We start from the raw sequence: 22,996 nt of genomic DNA, 5'->3' as shown, positions 1-22,996 counted from the left end.
CACAAAGCAGTATAACCTTTCGTAGAACTGTCCAAAAAAGACAGTCATCTAAAGAGATGGCATCATGTCATGTGTCAATACATTAATATATTTTGTAATTCATATTAAGTTAATATCTTTTTAACTAGAAAACGCAATTCCAGGGAATTACTAGTGCATGAAAATGCAAAACATATGGTGTGAAATATATTGTTAAAACAGATGATGTGCTAATTGGCAACCAACATGATGAGATTTAATATAGTTGGAATTACTGAACTAGGTAGATGAGGTGTAATATAGTTGGAATGACTGGACAGTTAAATAGGTGGATAGTTTAAATGGTTAAATTATTTGCTAGGTAGATAAGGTTTAATGTAGTTGGAATGACTGAACTAGGTAGATGAGGTTTAATATAGTTGGAATGACTGAACAGTTAAATAGGTGGATAGCTTAAAAGGTTAAATTATTTGCTAGGTAGATGAGGTTTAATATAGTTGGAATGACTGAACAGTTAAATAGGTGGATAGTTTAAATGGTTAAATTATTTAATAGGGAATTATTGTAGCAAAGACTTTTATTTTGAAACAGTTGTGGACAGAGGAAACTGGTAGTTTACTTACAAGACGATTTATACAGACAGTATCTTCACGAAGTTTAGCGTTTGTAGCCATCTTGAATTTAGTCACGATAAGTCGAGCAACGAGTAAGAATGAACAGGTATGATAAGGGATCAGATTCCAAAAATAATTCAGTGGAAATGCATGGATTCCAGTTGCTGCTACTGTAAGAAACTGGAATCCATGCATTTCCACTGAATTATTTTTGGAATCTGATAAACTACCAGTGCTTTTTCAAAGTTCTCAATGTCTCGTTTTAAATGTCAGGGCCCTCGGAAGTCTACCAATGCAGTGTGGAGATACATTGAGCCTCGTAAATGGGTGTAAAACAGTGATTTATTTGCATGGCTAGCCCGATGCCGGAGCACCACTATTGTAAAAGCTGTTGGTAGCATCGGCTAACTAGCGCCAGATTTTGGAGTGCAGGGGACAAGCCGAGATGGGCTATGAGACATACGTTCACACTCGGTATCATGTTTCAATACACGTTAGGTCAATATCACACCGGAATTCTCCTTTAAATAGGTGGATAGTTTAAATGGTTAAATTATTTAGGTGGATAGTTGACAATAACTGACAGTTGGAATGGCTCTAATGTGTGCTAGCAGTTATGCTAACTATGTTAACAAAGATAATAATGCTAACTAAGTTACTTAGTTAACTTAACTAATGTTTTCTAACAGTTTTTAAAAAAATGCTTATAATGTTGTTAACTATGTTAATTAACAATGCTTACTATGTGACTTAGCTAACTTATCTAATAATTCGTAGCAGTTATGTTAACCATGTGACTTGGCTAACTTAGCTTATCATTTTTAGTAGTTATACTGACTATGCTAACTAGCATGTTAACATGCTAACTATGTTAACCATGTGACTTAGCTAACCTAGTTAATCATTTTTAGCATTTATGCTAACTAGCATGCTAACTATGCTAACCATGTAACTTAGCTAACTTAGCTAATCATTTTTAGCAGTTTTGTTAAAAATGCTAACAATGTTAGCAATGCTAACTATGCTAACCATGCTAACTAGCTACAGTGGGTCGGAGTCATAGTTGATGACAAGTAACAGTTACAATGGCTGAACAGTTAAAAAGTTCAGTAGTTTAAAGGGTTACATTGTTTAACAGTGAAATATTGTAGTGAGGACTTTTATTTTGAAACAGTTTTTGGCAGAGGAAGCAGTTGAACAGGATGTGTAGTCTTTGTAGTTTGTATGCTTAAAGCCTGAGACTGGCAGTTGATCCAGGTGGCCTGAACACCTGCCATAGGATTCTAATTGCTTAACGGCCGTATTATGATGTCACAATCGGCAATGTTAAGTCTATGGGGATTTTTAAAAAGTTTTTCTTTAATAGTTTAAAAAGTATAAAAGTTGAAAAGACATCTGCAGCTTAGTCCGTTTGAAGACCTACGTTACAAAGTTTGAACGAAGTTTCTAAGTTAAACTGTTCAAGAGAAATTGCGTACGGAAAAAGTGGTAAGCGGAATAATAATAAGTTGTTGTTGATGTTGTTGCCTTGGAAGAACAGTACAGTGCATTTTCATGCACTGTATAAAATGCCTTGGAATAACAGTACAGTGCATTTTCATGCACTGTAATAAGAATATTAATAAGAAGAAGCCTAGGAAGAACAGTACAGTGCATTTTCATGCACTGTAATAACAAAAGTTGGAATAACAGTACAGTGCATTTTCATGCACTGTAATAATGCATAGTCTGTGGCCTGCATAATTACTAATAGCCAAGTAAGTATCTAGTAATTTCATATTGATTTAAACTATTTGACTACACTTCTCTTTAATGTCATTACATTGGTGGTGTACGTCTAATTGACTGCCTACCCCTTTAAGGACGTGAGAGTAGCCTAATTACATTTCTGAGTGGATTGGAAAGCTTGCATCTCACTGTGTTCAGCTACGAGTGTAAATCACTTTTTGCATAGTGCATTACGATATGTGGATGCAATTGGGAATGTCTTCTAAAAATAAATGTTAAAAAAACAACTCGAATGAAATCATTATTGGATCTTAGAAGAGGTAAATGTCTTGCAATTTTATTAATTTCTATGATTTTGGTAGCACTACTCAAACTAAGCCCACAAGCTAGCAAACATGACATAAGCTAAAAGGACATATCCAGGTAAACGTTTGCCAATGGGTTGCATAGCCTACTCAAATGTCAGTAAACCAAGTAGGCCTTAATTAACTTACTTTCATAGGTAGGTTAGCAACACCAGGTTGAGAGATGCAAGTAAGTAAGCAGATCATTAACGTTAGCCTTCTATTTATTGTCATCAAAACTGCAAAGGAACGAACACGTTAGGGCAGTCTTTGGTAAGTAAGTGTGGCATCTGGCTCAATATTCTGCGCGAGGGACTGTTGTGGTAGGTGAAATTTCACGGTGAAACTACGATGATTGGTCAAATTTGCGAAAAAAGTTGCGGTGTTTGGACAAAATTGCGAGTGTCTTGGTAAGTGACGAAAACAATCGTCTTTGTGAACAGCTGTGCATAGGCTACTTTGTAAAAGAGAGAATACACTCATCCCTATACATAATGCAAGGGGTAATTTAATGTACTTATAGTTCGCCTTTTATTTGTGGATTTATTTAATGTAGCCTAGACTATTTAGTGTTATTTCTTCCCCAAGCTCATAAAATAAATTTGGGTCGCACATAAATTGACAGGGTCGGTCGGAAACCAGAACCCAATAATTTTTTTTTTTATGCCTGGAAAGGGTTCAACAAAGAATATGCGCCAAAAACGGCAAATTCCCAAGTTCACATTAAAACTATTGGACATGAAAGGCCACATGGACTACAAACGAACTACAACGTGACGACAAAAGTGATGATGAGCCCCTAACAGGGCAACTCTGTTAGCAAAATCTAGCCCCAGTTTCCGACCTCTGACTCACACAACGTGACGTGAATGACGCGGAATGATGATGTTTTCACTTGGAAAAAGGTTTTTCCGAAGCCCATGAACACTAGGTGAGATCCATGAATAAGCTTTTGATGAGTAACGATGCGCTTTTGACTGTCATGATAGGGCCCTTTATCCTAAAGGTAATGTTGAAGCTTTTCGACTGAAATATGGATACAGTGTACCAGGTTGATATCAATTATTGCACTTATAGCAATGTGCAGGCTATGGAACTGTCCACCATGTATTGCAGGCATAATTAACCTTCCACTGATTGTGTGCATTATTTCTTTTTAGAAGAGTGAGATTGATATGATGGGCGTTGGAACTCATCTGGTTACCTGCACCCATCAGCCATCCCTTGGATGTGTGTATAAGGTGTGTGTCTGTATGGTATTATGCTGGCCATGGCTACCCAAGGAAAATGTCTTGTCTCACAAGAAATAAATAATTTCTCACCTATTTCTCCTTATGTGAGCTAATAATAGATGAGCCAAGAGGAGGGCTATTTCTCTTGTGTGTCATGCATGTACATGTAAATCGTAAATGTGACCCTGCAAGGCGAAACCAGTCGTCTTGCACACACTGCTATTTTGTTAAAATGTCGAATTTCACATTTTTGCAGAATTTGACAGTATACAGTCTAGAGCCCGACCGATAAAGGATTTTGAAGGCCGATACCGATACAAATATTTGTTGATTTAAAAATCCGATATTCTGATATATCGGCCGATTATATTTTATATATATATATATATATTTTTTTTTTTTTTTTTTTTTTTTTTAGAAACGCGCAACAAAACATTAACAGATTTCCCTAACATTAGTTATTTGTAGTTATTTATGAGTATTGACTAAAATAATATGATGATGCATTTCAAAAACAAACTTGTTTATTTTTAAATAATATTGTCACAGTGGAACAGAGGAACATCGAAATATATTAAAGTTCTAATAAATAAAATGTATAAAAATAGAAACTTAAGATATGAAACTTTAGTCTTTTGAACAAAAACATAATAACAACAACCAAATCAAAGTTACCAGTATTAAAAGACTTGGTAAGCTTCATAAATATAACTTTGAACTAAGACTTAATAATTACAAAAAATAATGATGACATTATTACTATCATCATCATTTGTATTATCATTAAACAAGATAAAGGTCACTCTTAAATGTTTGAGTGTGCGTGTGTAATAATTAGTCCCTATTGCCTTATAAGCTACCTTATAATTACAATGTCAGCTTGCTTATCCCTTTACCTGCACTTTTAAAATTATTTCCATCAAGCTACATCAAACCATTTTCAATCATCAGTTGCTGCCTGCCTTCTAAAACCTACTATTTAGTGATCTAAATCCATTATGTAACTCGTTAATGCTGCAGCTGAACGACAGTCTGAAACGCACTTGGCGTCATTGGATTTCACACACGTGTAAAAGAAAAGCTAACTTTTATGCACAAGCTACGTTTGATACTTTTTCTCTATGTCTAAATGTTCACTCCTCGCACGTCTAACTTACATTTTACAATGCAGGGACTGTAACTACAGACACTAGTTATAAATCATTACTTTATTTAGGCAGAATAAGTTCGTTGTGGTTTCCAATCTCATTAATGTTAACGTTAGCGGTCTTCCACTGATATTCATGGCATTAGCTAGCTTTGTGGTTAACTAGTCTATGATGAGCCCTAATTTAGCAATGGATAACGTCATACTGCAAATTGTAAAACATACGCTTTCAAAATAACAGGCCGGGGAGAGATGATACGTCTCACTGCTATAACTTTCACGCTATTAAAGAAATACATCTTCAGTCACATTGTCAAAAGTTAAAAGGACAGACAATCAACTACACTGGAACAACGTAACGTAATTACTAGCTAATTCCGCTTCACTCGGCTTATTTAACAGCAGCAAAACTGGACATTGTTTTCACGAATTTTGTCATGCTTATTTGAGTTAAGAGAACTGATGGGGATGTTCTTTTAATTGTTATTTCAAGCAATGTATGTCTCGTGACCAAATCACCATGAACATACTTCACTGATGATCTCACTCGCGGATAACTGGTTCTCTCTGCCCGACTGTACAAAACTATACAACGCCAACACTCATGACATGGTTGAAGGGTGTTTTGTCCGTTTTTATTTTATTTTTAAAATATTAATTTATCGGCCATTATAAATGCCGATACCGATAGTTTGGAAAATGCCTAATATCGGCCGATAATATCAGCCCGCCGATAAATCGGTTGGGCTCTAAAACAGTCTACACTTTCATATTGTGAACAAATTTCACGAAAAATAATAAATACATTTTGACTGTTAAACCCTGACTTTATTTAGGTGAAGATTAAACACATTAGCAGTCATTCCATTTGTCCACGCCGCTATAAGGTTTTACGGCAGAGCTAAAATGTAGCCTACTCATTAGGCTACTCGTTACTCAATGTTTAAGCTCTCTACCCTTCTTGCCAGATGTAACCGAATATGAATGTGAAAGACTTGCCTTTCAGGGCACGAACGGTCAAAAGCACGAACTTTTAGAAATATCCTGGCGTCATTTTACGGACCAGAATAAGTTTTCCATTGACGTAGCAGTAGCACTTTTCAAAAGTGGGCCTATAGCCTACACAATCTGTACATAGAACTTCTTCTCCCCTTACTTCCCCCGAAATACATTAATTATATTATATAGTGACACCATATGACCGTCCCTGGTATTAACTAGGGGGCAGAAAAAGACACTCACTCGGTTGATAAAACTGGACATAGTCATCCGCTTCAAAGTCATGCTACCGTAAGTCTAATAATAACACACTATCGCACGTTACAATTTACTTAAAAAGGTGATTTTCTCTTCTTCTGGTGTATCGTGACGGGAGACCCATGCCAACTTTGGATGAGGTTATCTTAGCGATACTTTTTGCAATACCCTCGATATACATATCGTTGGAAAGCTTAGTCAATGACCGTTCATGTGAGCACATTAACTTAAAGGAAAATTCCGGTTTTTAGCACTTTGAGTCCCTTTTCTGGTTTGTTTTGGATGAACTAGAGTGGTGGACACCGCAATTTTGACGATTGGTCCTGTATCGACTTTTCTGGCTCGTTTTGAATCGCCTTTGACTGCTCAGAGTGGCTGCCAACAGGCATACTGTAGGCTACTCAAACATGTCCTAAAACAACCCTTAACGTTCGTTTTCAAAACTGTGCAACTCACCGAGTGGTTAGTGGAATTATTCTTTATTGCTGCAATGTTGACAAGTATTTTTATCTCTTGTACTGTAAAAGTATTAAGAAATGTAATGAAGTAATCTTGAATCTGAACTTGAGTGCTCGACTAAGCTTTAGCTGTGAGTCTCAGATGTTTATCATGCAGTTTTGACACATATAGCAATCAGAAAAAGACAATAAAGTTTGGTACTTTAAAATGGTACCAATCAGCCAAAATCAGCTGACTGAATCATGGACTATAAGCAAATGTCCTTCAGAGAAAAGAGCTAGCTTTGAAAATAGTCTTAATTTCATGTCCTAGAACAATGCAACAATAAACATTCAACAATAAACCTATTTTCTAATATCTGTTCCATTCTTAATCCACATCCTTGACATCTTATTCAAACTGTATATGCTGATAGACCAGAGCAAACCTACTTCCTAATTACACATACATTCTTAAAAACAGTACCTATATACTGTAGAAGCTAGGCTACTGACAACAGCCAGAACGCAAACACTATTACTAACCAGCCAAGTTAGCTACACATAATGCACAATTAGAAAAAATACTGGATCGCTGACTGTACAATAAACAATCTGGAAGGAAGAATAAAACCACTGGTCATCTTACTGGTCAACATAAGATAAGGGATTCCCAGTTCTCACCACTATTTGTTTCCTTTTCCCTCTTCTATTCTTTTTGTCAATGCTTTACTTCCAGCATTAGACTTTACAGAGCACTTAGTTATATTTCATGGTATTGCTAATGGTATTGGGGGCTCGAAAGGGGGTTTACTCGTTACTGTAGTATTCTGGATGCAGTCAAAAATGCAGGACATTGTCTCAATATGCAGGGCATGGGACAACGGCTCAAAAGGGTGTACAGTACAACCTAAAGTGGGACAGATAGTCACGCTAATAACCACTCATATGCTTATCTTTTAATTTTTTCTCAGCTGGTAGAGGTAAGTGGTCAACCCAAGATCAAGTTTACTGAAGACCCTGAAAAGACCACTCTCCCTGGCAGCAAAAATGTTTACAGACTGTTGGACACTGAGGGTGAGTCGATGTGCATATTTGCAGGGCTTCAATTTTACAGAATTGTATTAATCCAGTAGGGTTATTTAACATTACTACTTGCCCACAAATTATACATTTTCTTAAAACTTGTGGTGGCTCCTGTCAAATTTCTCAGGGGGTTAGCAAGGGGGGCACAATTTTTTTATTCGGAGTGCAGTTGATGAATTAATAGCCTATAGCCTAATGTTAACCGTGACCGCGAGTAGGCCTAGTGTCTCCGAGACCCAGCTGTGTTCTTACTGTACATTATTAAGGCTCTTATGCATGTTGCTGCTGATAACTTTGCCTGTCTAACGAATGTTATCTCCGCGATTTAAGATTGTTTCTGTAATGTACGCAGTTTAATTTCCCTATTTTGACAATCGGCTAGCCTAACAAACGCATTTCATTTGAAAAAGCATCAATCGCTAACAACTAAGTGCACCTACAGCTCTAACACATCCAAAAGGGTAGAGGCTTCCAGAATATGGCATCATAACTTTTTACCGTTTAGTCTGTGCATCAGCACAGCCTACGACGATGTGAACTAGTGACAGCTGTTGTCACACCTATGCTCCTGTCTCCAAATAGTGTAGACTAGGCCTACTTGCTATGTCGCTTGATTTTCTGTAATAAATGCAGCCTGTAGCCTAGGTTACTTCAGCAAACCCAGACCAGCTGTGGCATCAGTTTCGCTTTTAAAACGCAACAGTGTAGCGTGAGAGGGAGAGTGCCTGTTGCAGGCTATTGAATTTACAGCGCATGTAAGCGCACTGGACCTTACTTAGTAGAATCCCCCCCCCCAAACAAATCAGTACAAATAAGCATCGTTAGGCTAACAACAATTCAGCCTTTGCGTTCGTGGCAGCCGTGAGCCGGAGCGGCCGCTTATAAGGCTAGCCTAGGCCACGGAGGGGAGTCTCCGTTGTGTGTGTGTGAGAGCGGGGCAAGTAGAGGCTATGTGAGTTTTATGCAGCTGCATGTAGCCTAACGAAAGAAAACCATAGCAATAGCCTGTAAGGTGGTCACAAAAGAGGGGGCATAGATTTTATTTAAGGGGGCGTTGCCTGCATTGGCATTGCCCCCCATTGGTAGGTGACATGTTCAATGCGTAAATTAACCTGCTAGCAAAGTCAGCTAGCTAACTTTGAAACATTGCAATGCATTTATTTTGTGGTCACCACCAGATAGCAACATCATACACAAATGGTTCTTTAGGCAGGCAAGGCAGTTATATTTATATAACACATTTTGGGCACTAAAGCAATTCAGTGTGCTATACACCATCGGAGACAGAGAAGTAACAAATAAGTAAAAACACAGCTAGACAATTCATAAAATTCAAAAAATCAGTCAAGCAAATAAAAAGAATTAGAAATTAAAAAATGTATATAGAAGAGTCAACAGCTGGAACAATAAAATGAAACAGTAATGTAGAGTAAAAAGGATCATTAAAAGTCATAAAAATACATAATAAAAAGTCATAAAACAGAAAGTACAGCCAGATGAAATGAAAATAAATAAACAAATAGATAAATAAATACTCTATGAGAAAACAACTGTGAATAGTTTAGTTTTGTGTCATGGTTTAAAAATGGTGGCAGTTGGTGGCATATTTAATTTTGTCGGGGAGTTCATTCCAAAGCACTTTGTAGCTGAATGCTGCTTCACAATGTTTTGTTCTGACCAGGGCTGTTCTCAACAGGTGCTTCTCCTGTGATCTAAGAGGTTGGTTGTAGCATATCCAGGAGGTATATTGGTCACAACTCATTCAAAGAGTAACAGACAAGCAGCAGTACTTTAAAATCAATTCTATACATAACTGGAATCCAGTGCAGGGATTTAAGTATAGGAGTGATATGTTCTGTTCTCTTTGTTTTTGTCAGAATTTCAATTCAATTTCCTAGGTTACTATTTCTTATTACAGTGCATGAAAATGCACTGTACTGTTCTTCCTAGGCTTCTTAATTTTATTATTCCGCTGACCACTTTTTCCGTACTCTATTTCTCTTGAAGAGTTTAACTTAGAACCTTCATTCAAACTTTGTAACGTAGGTCTTCCAATGGACCAGGTTGCTATGACTTCAGATTTTTTAAACTTATACTTTTTGAGATATTAACAAAAAACTAGCAATGGAATTACACGAGGGGATGCAATTTGCTGGCTATTGAGCTAGCTGCCAGCTGGTTGGTAGGGTAAATGTGATGCCTACAAAGGTGCTTTTGAGTTGATTGATTACCCTGGCAGCAAATTACTGTACATTTGCTGCTGCTAGGGTGCATCTAGATTTCTAGGATATGCTTTAGGAGTAACCAAATTTGAATCTTGTGTGACAAGGCGTTCTTGACATATCACACTCACACTCAAGTTTTTGACCTTGACAGTTGACTTTTGACGTCCAAGATCAGTCCATACAAACACTCATACAAAATTTGAAGCATGTGCGTCAAGCCGTTCTGGAGATATAATGCTGAAAGCAAGAGATATGGCTGGGTGTTTTATTTTGACACACAGGAAACACTTCAATAGGATGTGTAGTTCAGGGAGAACCAGATTGTATGCTTAGAAGCTGAGACAGTTGGATTCCTCACAGGTGGCACCTGTGCCAGTGTTCTGATTAGCCCGGGAACAACTCCTGGAACTACTTAATGAGCGCAGCTGGCTCTATTATGATGCCACAGCCTCTATTCAAGTCTATGGGGAAAAAATACACTTTTTAATGGCAAATATCTCAAAAACTATAAACTTCTCAAAAATAAAAAAGACAGGCAGGTAAAACCTGGAAGATCTACGGAACAGTGTCTCAACCAAGTTTGTATGTTAAGCAGTTTGGGCTGAATTAAGTCCACAAAAAGGTAAGAAGAATAACTAGAAATGCAATTCCAAGGAATTACCAGTCCATGAAAATGCAAAACATATGATGTAAAAACATGCCAGTTAAAACAGATAACTAAGCTAAGGGCAGCCGTGGCCTACTGGTTAGCACTTCGGACCTGTAACTGGAGGGTTGTCGGTTCGAACCCCGACTAGTAGGCACGGCTGAAGTGCCCTTGAGCAAGGCACCCCTCACTGCTCCCCGAGCGCCGCTGTTGATGCAGGCAGCTCACTGCGCCGGGATTAGTGTGTGCTTCACCTCACTGTGTGTACACTGTGTGCTGTGTGTGTTTCACTAATTCACGGATTGGGATAAATGCAGAGACCAAATTTCCCTCACAGGATCAAAAGAGTATATATACTTATACTTATGTTTGATAATAGTTATGTTAACAATGTTAACAATGCTAGCAATGTTAAATATATAAGCCATGGTACTTAGCTAACTTAGCTAATGTTTGCTAGCATGCTAATAATGTTAACTACTATATTAACCATGTGACTTAGCTAATGTTTGCTAGCAATTATGCTAACAATTTTAGCAATGCTTATAATGTTAACATCTTACTTAGCTAACTTAGCTTATGTTTGCTAGATATTATGTAAATAATGCTAATTATGTTAGCAATGTCAATGATGTTAACTATGTTAACCGTGTTACTTAGTTAACTCAGCTAATGTTTGCTAGCAGTTATGCTAACAATGCTAACTGTAACAATGTTACTTAGCTAGGCTGCTAGGCTGTTGCTAGGTTAGTTGTGGTGGTTGCAATGTTGGTTGCTAGGTTAATCTCATTGGTTGCTAGGTTGTAACTATAAGTGGTTGCTAGGCTGTTGCTAGGGTATTTGACATGGTTGCTAGGCTGTTGCTAGGTAATTGAGGTGGTTGCTTGGCTGTTGCTAGGGTAGTTATGGTGGTTTCTATGCTGGTTGCTAGGTAGGTGGTGGTTTAAAATAGTTGGCTGGAGGCATAGTGTATGATAACTGACAGTTGGAATGGCTGAACACTTAAAGGAGAATTCCGGAGTGATATTGACCTAAAGTGTATTGAAACATGATACCGAGTGTGAACGAATGTCTCATAGCCCATCTCGGCTTGTCCCCTGCACTCCAAAATCTGGCGCTAGTTAGCCGATGCTACCAGCAGCTTTTTCAATAGTGGTGCTTCGGCATCGGGCTAGCCATGCAAATAAATCACTGTTTTACACCCATTTACGAGGCTCAATGTATCTCCACACTTCATTGGTAGACTTCCGAGGGCCCTGACATTTAAAACGAGACATTGAGAACTTTGAAAAAGCCAAAAATAATTCAGTGGAAATGCATGCACTGTAATAAGAAGACTTCGGATGACAGTACAGTGCATTTTCATGCACCATAATAAGAACTAGAAATGCAATTCCAAGGAATTACCAGTGCATGATGTGTTAATTAGCTAACTATGTTAACAATATAAACAAGTTAACTTTGCTAACAGTATTACTTATTAACTTAGCTAATATTTTCTAGTAGTTATGCTAACAATGTTAACTATGCTAACCATGTTACTAAACTAAATGTTTGCTAGCAGTTATGTTGGTATGCTAACTATGGTAGCAATGTTAACTATATTAACCATGTTACTTGGCTAACTCAGCTAATGTTTGCTAGCAGCTATGCTAACCATGTTACTCAGCTAACTTAGCTAATGTTTGCTAGTAGTTATGTTAACTATGCTAACAATGTTAACCCTCTAACCGCCCATGTCGCAATATTGCGAGAAGCGTCATTACTGAATAAACAGACGATACACCCGAGTACAGTGTAAAATCTCATTTGTACTCTTGACCACTAGTTGGCAGACACCCAGAGCTTCAATTCAAGCTCAACCTTTTTTTAAGTTTTCAGGAAGCACGCGAGAAACACACGAAGAAGACGTGCATTTCCTCCATAACCCGGAAGCGATGCGGGCCATAGTTTTGCACAAATTGAAGCAGAAATACACCAAATGTTGAAAAAAAAAATCACGTGTGATGAAGTCTTGGATCTGTTATTCACCTATTCTGATTCTGAAGGAGAATATCTGCCTTTTGGAGAATATGATCGATCGTCTATTGACTGATAGTCACGGTGCGTCTGTGAATGGAGGTGCGTCTTTGCGACAGTGTCCACTAAGCATGCCATGCTTGATAGTGTCCGTAAGTGACGTGGTATAGACAGCAGGGGTTGTAAAAATAGGGCTCTGAAGAACTACAAAGTCACCCGCGATGGGAACTGATTTGACCAGGCTACTTTATTGTATAGTAGCATAGGGTTTGTGATTGTTGGTTTACATGTGACTGATTTCTTGTTAATTTGTTATGTGGGTGAAATGACAAAAAAAAAAGAAAGTAAAACTGCTCAAATATGTTCAACATCTAGTATTTACTGAAATGTGCATAATTCACGGTGGTTCCCATCCAGTGACGTCATAATATGCAAATTAGATGAGTAAATTTACCCCCTTCATAAACTTCTGTTCATACTCAATGATTTTCACATTCACAGTAGGACTTTATCTCTGACCACTTGCAAGCCATGGCCTTTTGAAATTTTGATGTAAAAATCCAATTTTTTTTTTTAAAACCCTGGCGACTAAAGGGTTAACTATGATGGCAATGTTAACTATGCTATGCGATCCTTGGGGGACAGGTTAGGGGTGTATGCGTGGAGGTACAGTCGCCAGTGGCAACATAGAAGCTCCTTTCCTATAGTCAGTTGATGACTTTTAGTATAAAGACACTTACCTAGGGCTCTCTCTTAAGATAATTTTGACTTATTTTCAAAGTGTCTTATCAAGACAGATTTGCTTAATGCATTGGCAGCAAAATTTGATGGTTTTCATTATAAGATGTCTTAAAATGGGTCAAACTTTCATTAAATTAAGTCAAATGATTTGACAAGAGAGCGCTATAGGAACGTCACCTTTTACCAACCATCATATATTTCCGAACGCTTACGTGTATGTGTCACTTGATATTCATTTCTATACAAACCAAGACGGCGGATTCCTAAAGAAACGCAAGCACCCACACCATAAGTGTATCTAAATTAGCTATGTACCAAGAATTACATTTTAGCGTGACTCGAAGAGCTGTAAAACAGTGCTGTAAGGCTGCGTGTACAAATCCGCTTGGAGCTCGAGTGGAATTTTGATTTGCGATGAGAATTCTCGGTCTAATTGTTGTTGTGCCCTGAGAAAGGTTGGAAATAGGCACCCAACAGCCCAGCACTAAACTCTGAGCGTGGTAAACAAAATCGGATATTTCAGGCAGTAAAAGCCCCGATAAGAACCAAACTAGATTTTGTTCAAATCTACATACCAACAACTACTGAAAAATGTAAGGTTCATTTATTAAATGTTATTTTGAAGTATTAAAAAACATTGTTGTTTTAGAATTTTCGAACGAAATGGTTGGTAATTGATGGTTTTACGATAGGTAAAAGTCTGTTTTTTCTTAAAAACAATACCAACTACATTTTGATCTTAATATAAAATGAATAACACTTGGTTAGATAAGTAGGTTATGCAGTGTACTATGTTAATCTGTTTTAAATTGTTCAAATCTGACCAGACTCCAGATAATGTCTCCTTCTCAAGTATGAGTTAAAATTACACTCAATATCTGAGATATAATTACTGCAAAACAGATTAAAAACTGAACAGAAAAGTGTAATAAATATGTTAATCATCTCCGTTCCTTATACACCATTTATTATTTCTAAATAATAAATGGTGCTATAAAAGCTGCTATAAGTGATGTTGGGCAACGTCACTTCTGTTGAAGTTCAAACAAAACGGAGAGCTAGCTTGCTACTCCTTCCCCCTCCCTCCCGTGCAATTGAAACTCTCCTAATCTCGTTGGTTATTGGCTGGAACACTGTTATGTTTCATGTTATGGTGCAGGTTGCATGAGTTTGTTTTAGTTGCCGTTTGCAGAGACTGGGCTGTCTACAGAGACCGCATTTTTTTTACAGTGTGCTCAGGGGACAGGCAGCTAGCTGATTGAGGAAATGTTTGCTGTATGTGACAAAAAATGTTTTAGCCTAAAACATAACCTTTTATATGTTTAGAAGTTTATATGGGATTTTTGACATTTATATTGGTTGTGGGCTTACCATAAATAAACGTGTGTTTTATGCATGAATTAAACATGGCATGCAATATGTGTCTTAGAACTATTTTTATGAAATCTACTATTGTTATCTAATAGCTAATAACCATTTAGTAATAGCTTGTAAATGTTTTGTAAACACACTTTATTATAATGCTATATTCTGCATAGTAACAAGTGATTGTTCAAATGATTGTTGAATAAATGGTCCATATAAATAAATGGTAAGCTAATTAATCATACACATACTCACTTGATCTTATCCAAAACAGAAATAGAAGAAATAATATAACATTTTGTTTTTTAAGTGTAAAATGTAAGAATAAGGGGGGCACTGTGGCACAACAGGCTACAGCGCTCATACCATAAACGGGTCCAAGTGCCCACGGGGACCCAGGTTCGAATCCAACCTGCGGTCATTCCCATCTCTCTCTCCCACTTACTTCCTGTCTCACCCTTCACTGTTTTATACAAATAAAGGCAAAAAGCCCAAAAAATATACTTAAAAAAATGTAAGAATAAAAGTGTGAAAAACGTAGGTGCAGTGTTGTGGGTTAGCTTACTTGTTGATATGCTAGCTGACATCTGATATTTTTGTTCTTTTATTTCTCCATACTTTGCTTTTCCCTGTCTGTCTGTTGAACTGTTTCCTTATCCAGGCCATCCATTTTTGGATCTGTTATGCCTGTCAGAGGAGCCTCCCCCTGTAGCTGGTGTGTCAATGCAATGCCATTTGTTAGGACATGGGAACACACTATATTGTGTTACACCTGGTCAAGTGATAAAGTTGCGGCAGAATGTTTTCTCCAAGGGCCAGGTACGAAATGAAAGCTCTAATATCGAATTTTTTCCCTAAATTTTGACATTTTACTTTTTGAAGGCCAGTGTAGTTACTAGTCAGTAAAGCCACATGATTTGGCTTAATTTAACAAGAGTTTGACTTATTTTAAGACATCTTATCAAGACAAATTTGCTTAACGGACTGATAGCCACATTTTATTGTTCAACTGATATCTCCATCTCAGAAATGTCACTGTGTAGCCTGTCCATGGTTTCTGCTGTCACGATTTTGTCTTCCATGGCAATGAAGATTAATGCTCCCTTACTGTACCTTCTCTTGTGGTAAATTATATGTGTAACATTCAGTCTTCCATTTCACACAATCCTTATTCTCAAACTTGTTAGCCTGAACTAGCAATTACCATGAGTAGCCTACCAATACAGCAAGCAACGATAATTTATTTAGTTTATTTTTTTCCATCTCCTGGCCATGCTGCCACTAGAATGTGAATTCAGAAGGCAAAGCAGAGTGTGTCTGTTTTTGGCCACTGCATCAATATGGTTGTGCAATTTGGGAGACTATGATGTCGCTTCCTTGCTCTATGTAAATGTAAAGGACTCATTTTAAGCTTGATTTGTTTAGTTGAGGTAATTACACACTGATCCACACAGATTTATGAATACTATATGTACTCTTTGCTAATAAACATCCCTACACATTGTACCTTTAAGTGACACAAAAGTGTAAGTAACAACAAACATACACCAGAAAATTAACATCCAAGCATTAAAAATGTAGTTTAAACATTGTTAATGCTTTTCAATGTTAAATGTGTTTCTGTTTGTATCTTTTTTTTCTGCAGCTCACCCTACCTCTCAGTTCTGTGGCAGAAAGCAAAGCCAGAGCACAAATCTGCATTCACTCTCTACACCCAAGATACAAATGCCTCCAACAGCCAGACACATATACTGTAAGTGTGAAGCACAAATCCACACACAGTCAACAGACACTTAGCATATATTTGTCTTTCAAATACATCATTTTGTAAATTGTTTGCTTCTTACATGTTGCCTTTTGTATTGCTTAAAGGTTGCAATGTCTGAGAAGCTCTACCTCCTCCTCTGTGATGTCAAAGCCAAAAACACCAGTGCTAATAACTTCCTGCTCCAATGAGATATGTGAATCAACAGCCACAAAATGGCTACATCTTATGCTTGTAGCCAGCCTTTTAAAAAAAAGTGTCATTTGTATCATCATTTGGACCTAAATACAGTTGTCAATTTTTGAAATAATTTGAAACTAATTTGCATTCATCATTGTTTATTCTATGTTTAGTGCCAAGTACACTTTGATTTTAACTCTTCATTTAACCAAATATTTATTTAATAAAACAAATGAAAAAAACTTTGACTTTTCATATCTGTCAACAGGTAGTTTTGCCCACTCTTCTAAAGCAAACTGTTTCAATCGTCTCTGGTTTCAAGGGTGTCTTCTGCAGATTACATGTTTCAGCTCTTCCTTGAGGTGTTCAATGGGATTTAGGTCTGGACTCATAGGCCACTTGATTATGAATTATTCATATTCATTTACGTGCACACAATGTGGCGTAATTTGGGCAAAGTGCATGGTCTCAAGCTAATTTAAAAGCTAGACAAAATCAGTTTGCTACTGGGAAAAGGTTATACAGACTCTGTCTGACATTATTTCTGTGAGGCTGCATTTCTGCCCTAAGAATTTCATCCTGGTCTATTCCCAATTGAGTTAAGAAATAAGCTTATAAAAAAGATATACACTGCATGTTCACTACAGGCTAAGCACTGTATTGCTACCTAATAAAAGAACTTCAGAGGTCTATAGGAACAGTGTTTCGACGAAATTCGATGACGTAACTTCCTTGAAAAAGCAGCCTTGAAGGATCCTGCAATGGGTGCAGATTAGTATACTATTTGCATACATACTCTCTCCTCGGTCCTTGCCTAGGCTTATGCCTATTGTGTATACATTAAATAACTGTACTGGTTAGGCCTATATGTTGCTTACTGTGCATTATTATGCACAATAATGGTTTGATGATTGATCTTAGTCCTTAATTTTGTAGTCTCTGTAACAATGGTCAGTTTATTCTAAGAGGTCATCAGTAACTCACATCATCAGTAACTGACGTCTCTTAAAAGTGATGTGTGAGTGAGCAGGACATCTAATCATCAGTGCAGCTGATGATTTTACTTCTCATGGTCTGAGAGTCGTTCAGGTGCTTTTTGGCAAACTCCCAGCAAAAAATGGCTTCCATTTGGCCACTCTACCCTTAAAGGCCTGATTGGTGGAGTGCTGCATTGATGGTTGTCCTTTACGTTTCTCTCATCTTCTCAAAGGATCTCATTTATAGTGACCATTGGGTCCTTGGTTACCTGTCTGACCAAGGCCCTTCATCCTGGATTACTCAGTTTGGCTGAGCGGCCAGATCTAGGAAGACTGTTGGTTGTTCCAAACTTTTCCATTTGAGAATGATGGAGGCTATCATGCTCTTGGGCACTTTCAATGCTGCAGAAGGGTTCTTGTATCCTTCCCCAGATCTGTGTCTTCACACAACCCTGTCTCGCAGGCCTACAGACAATTCTTTCCACCTCGTGGCTTGGTTTTCACTCTGACATACACCATCAATTTTGAGACCTTATATAAAGAGATGTGTGCCTCTTCTAATAATGTCCAGTGAATTAATTTAGGCACAGGTGGACTCCAATCAAGTTGTAGAAGCATCACAAGGACCATTGATAGAAGTAGGATGCACCAGAACTCAATTACAAGCCTCATAGCAAAGGGTCTGAATACTTATGTAAATTAAATATTTCATTTATTTTTTATACATTTCTAAAACACTTCAAACACCTGCTTTTTGTGGAGAGTTGGAGTATTGTGTGTAGATTGATAAGGAAAAAAAATAATTGAATCCATTTTAAGATGAGTCTGAAACATAACAAAATGTGGAAAACTTGAAAGGGTCTGAAAACTTTCCGGTTGCACTGTATGGTACCCTGTAGGCCAGAGTTTTAGCCCAGGAGTGGTGACTGCACTCCTATTCACTACATATGAGGTGAGGAAATGGGCTGGCTTGCTGTGAGGCCATCATAGACTTGCCTAGAGTATGAGCTGTATTAGGGACACCCATAGTCTGACCCCTGGCTGACGGCTCTTATAGATGAGTGTGTGAGGCACCCTAGGATGGCAGAACTACAGTGGAGAGATGCTTGGATGGATAATTTTTTGATTTTTTTTTTTTTTTTTTTCCCAGTAATTTTGTGCCAACGATTCCCAGGACACTGAAAGACTGGGGTGCATGAAACTTAGTGGGCATGTAGCCCCACAAGGATGACACAGAACCACTCATTTGATGTATGGTGCCACCTAGTTAAAAAATAAAAAAGCAAGAATAAGGTGTAATCGCAGGTATCTCTGGTTGACATGGTCAAAACTGCACAAAGTGGAGGTGAAGGATCATCATGACACCCCCTGAATGCATGCAAAGTGGAATCTGGTATCTTTGGCTGACGGGTTCAAAACTGCACCGAATTTAAAGTGTAGGATCTTTATGACACCCTCTGAATGCATAGGAAGTTTCGTGAAATTCCGTTCATGGGGGGGCCATACAATAAATTAATTTACGGAACGGAACCATTGTTTTTCGTTTTGATTTGCGCCGCCTAGTTAAAAATGAAAAAGCAAAAACGAGGCATTGTAATCGTAGGTATCTTTGGCTGACTGCACGGAATTTGAAGTGTAGAATCATTATGACACCTTCTGAATGCATGCCAAGTTTTGTAGAATTCCGTTCATGTGGAACCATACAATAAATGAATATATGTGTACATTTAGTGACTGCACACACACACACTCATGAACACACGCAAACACACACATACAGTAAAGATACATGCACACACATGCAGGCACACACACACACACACACACACACACACAAACGCACACAAGCACAGACACACAAACACAGGAACGCACACACTCATACAGTACACTCTTAGAAAAAAAGGTACTATAGAACCAAAAATGGTTCCATTGCATGCTTCATATATGGCACCCCTAAATGGTTCTATATAGAACCTTTCTGAAGGGTTCATCAAAGGAACCCCTAAGGGTTCTTTAAAGCCTAAACAAAATGGTTTTATATAGAACCGATAAGAGGTTCTTTGAATACGTTTTTAATAATATTAATCAATTAATTATTAGGTTAATCAATGACTTAATTAATATTTTAGGAAATTATATTTATTTTAAAGTATAGCTTAATTTATGTGCTCTATCAGCAACTTTAATGCCATGAAAATGAAACAAGACAAAGGTTTTAAGAAGTAACAAATGTGTTTATTGTAACAAGCTATAAGAAAAAAGAAAGAAAGATATAAAGATATAAATTGAGGGAATAAAGGGGATATTTAATCATATGACATAAAATGGTTGTAAATTTTAAGAACAGGGATGGGGATTTTTTTTCTTGTTAGGACAGAGCTGGAATAAAAATATCTGAATGAATGTTAAAGTATTTACAAGAGGGGCGGGATATGATACATTGAACAGGAAATAAGTGCTGAAGAGGTACTCGAGTGCCTTGGCTATGGTCATTTTCCCAGTGGTTAATGTTAGTCCATCGAGCCTGATGCTGATGGTGTCTGCCTTGAACACATTGAGGGAGCCATGGAAAACGACAGGTAGGGGAAACATCAGGGCATGGTCATTTTAAACTTTGGTATGAATTGAAATCATGGAACAGGAACAGACCACACTTACATCTTCAACACAGTATAAAAACTCTGTTTTCTCCTTGAAGAGTTCCGGCAGCAACAGCAGTGCAGCATCTGTTAAGAGACATTTACCCAAATGAATCATCATGCTTAGATTATCATTCACAGAGGTTATCATCGCAAAAACTAAATGTACCATAAACGCCAATTATCCCTCAACATTCCAGCAAGAAAAATACATAATACATAGTATATAATATATATAACATAATATCTTTCCATTCCTTCTGTCATTCTCTTTCTCAGTGATTCTTAAAACTCAAATTTGTGTGATAGTCAACTCAAGTCAGGTCAAGTCAACTTCATTTATATAGCGTATTTCATACACAGAGGTCATTCAATGTGCTTTAGTTTGCATAAACAAAAGAGTGTCTTCAGACTTTTGGTATTTAAAGGTAGATCACAGAAGACACCTACCTTCTATTCTAATCTCTCATTTGTTGGCTCAAGGAGGGAGGGTGAAAACCTTTTCTGGCTGCTCTCCTTCACCACCCTGATGATTGTTGGGGCCAACTCATGTTTTGCAGTTTGCAAGCTCCTGTCCATGTCTATCCCAAATCTCATTTGCATTTCATGATGCATCTTTAAGGAGAACAAATTAAGAGTGAATGATACATAGAATATAACCACTGTTAGTATTGTGTTAACTGTCTTGTGCTCAATTTACTCACTAGCTGTGGGATGCCAAGAAATGGAAAAAATCTCCATGACTTTCTCTGTTGGGAGAGTCATTGCTTCAATGCGCTTAAAAAGCGTCCTCCTCATCCTGATTTTAATTTCTGCCAAATTTGGTTGCTTCTTGGCCAACTCCCTTAAGATGTAATTCAGGTGCTCTTGATAACTGGTGTCATCCTCTCCAACTGCGTCCAGCTCTAAAACCTGAGAACATAACACAATTTTATAAAACAAGTGTGATCAAATCAGTAGAGTGGCTGATTCTCCACAAACTCATTGTTACTCTTTTGCATATGGGTGGCACTTGTTATTTGTATCTCAACAATAATGAAGTATGAAAAGGAAAACAAAAAATACCTCAAGCGAGGAACTGGAGTTACTGTGTGATGCTGAATAATCCAGTAATTCTGCTCGCCTTTTTGCCAGCTGAAATGGACAGTAATTTATGTCATATAGGATGAGTTAAGATACTGTAGCATTCTTAACCCACTTTTGGTACCTGACACTTTTAAAAGAATAAAGATCAGAAAAACAAATAAACAAATAGCCTAATGTACCTCAGGTTCGATGGTAGTGTCCACATAGGATGTTTGCTCCACCATTCGTTTTTTGGTTCCATACTTTTTTTTCATTTGGAGGACTGTGAAGTTGTGCACAAGTGGAATCCTTTCCTTCTTAAATTTGTTACGGAGGCACTCTAACAATGTCTCCTAGATACAAGGATACAATGCAAATTGCAATAGTAAAATTGCATTATTTACACAGAAATAAAAAAAATAACCAAAACAGAAAGAGTCTTTGCAAGTAGCAGTACTGTACGTAGATGTCCAGATGAACTGCCATCTCTTGATAATGGAAATTTTGTAATCAAACTCCCCAGGACATCTCCATACATTTTGTGACTGGGATACCTAAAACAGATAATTATTTGTTAGAGAAATGCATCCTAAGGGCCTACTTTAATAATAATAATAATAATAATAAAGCTTTATTTGTATAGCACCTTTCATACACAGAATGCAGCTCAAAGTGCTTTACATTTGAAACATGTAACACAATAATAGTCAGTCAGTCATTATCAATCACTTTTTTTTGCTGCTTTTATGTTATACTCAGCAACATATCAAAAATATAGAAAATGACGTCATAAGACTGGCAGCCTTAACCCTCTTAATAATATTTAAAATTGAACAGGGAACAGATTAAAATGTAGGTCAAATATAGTAAGGAGAATAGTTGTAGTACACAATAATATCAATTCAAGCAATAGCCTAATAAAAGCAATGTAAAAAGGGGGAAAGGCAATAATAAAACAATAATGTCAATTCAATCAATAATATAAAAACAATGACATGCTAAGACTACATTAAGGAGAATATCAATAATAAACAATAATGTCAAATTAATTAACAGCCCAATTAAAATAAAACATTATATAAACCATAACACATAAGCGCTTAAACAACTAAGTATATGTTGAATAGGAATGTCTTTAGACCCCTCTTAAACGACCCAAAACTACCACAGGAACGGAGAGCACTGGGCAGTTCATTCCACCAACATGGAACCACTGAAGAAAAGAGTCTGGAATTAGACCCAGTTTTCATGACTGGTCGACACAACATACGCTCACCAGAAGACCGCAGTGGGCGGTTGGGGATGTAAGGCTTGATTATTGAATTAAAATAACTAGGAGCAGATCTAGTTAGTGTCCTATAGGCCAATCTTTCCTCTGGAGACATATCTCTGGAGATATATTAACATATTAAAATACAACCCAGTGTCCCCAGAAGAGATGACATCTGAACACTTGGCCAAGACAGTCTAGATAGACAGGACAGTTTGTTGCCTGTGGTAATATTCTCTGAACATCATACACTTTAACTACATATACATTACATTAA

The 22,996-nt window shown here is 37.3% G+C and overlaps 1 protein-coding gene across 3 annotated transcripts in view; it reads left to right on the top strand.

The window, feature by feature from the left end:
- naprt (nicotinate phosphoribosyltransferase) overlaps positions 1–17,007 on the top strand; it is a 54,857-nt gene extending 37,850 nt beyond the window's left edge. For 2 of the 3 annotated variants that reach the window (XM_048253170.1, XM_048253169.1), the window contains exons 9-13: positions 3,826–3,906; positions 7,713–7,815; positions 15,482–15,639; positions 16,466–16,573; positions 16,693–17,007. In XM_048253170.1, coding sequence (XP_048109127.1) covers positions 3,826–3,906; positions 7,713–7,815; positions 15,482–15,639; positions 16,466–16,573; positions 16,693–16,776 — 534 coding nt within the window. In that variant the 3' untranslated portion in view covers positions 16,777–17,007. The remainder of the gene's footprint in view (positions 1–3,825; positions 3,907–7,712; positions 7,816–15,481; positions 15,640–16,465; positions 16,574–16,692) is intronic. The other variant, XM_048253171.1, reaches the window with a different exon arrangement.
- Positions 17,008–22,996: the final 5,989 nt, after the last annotated feature.

Source organism: Alosa alosa, chromosome 9 (genome assembly GCF_017589495.1).
Source record: "Alosa alosa isolate M-15738 ecotype Scorff River chromosome 9, AALO_Geno_1.1, whole genome shotgun sequence".
Classification (NCBI taxonomy): domain Eukaryota; kingdom Metazoa; phylum Chordata; class Actinopteri; order Clupeiformes; family Clupeidae; genus Alosa; species Alosa alosa.
The sequence above is the reverse complement of the archived record's forward strand: the minus strand, read 5'-3'. Positions and strand labels throughout refer to the sequence as shown.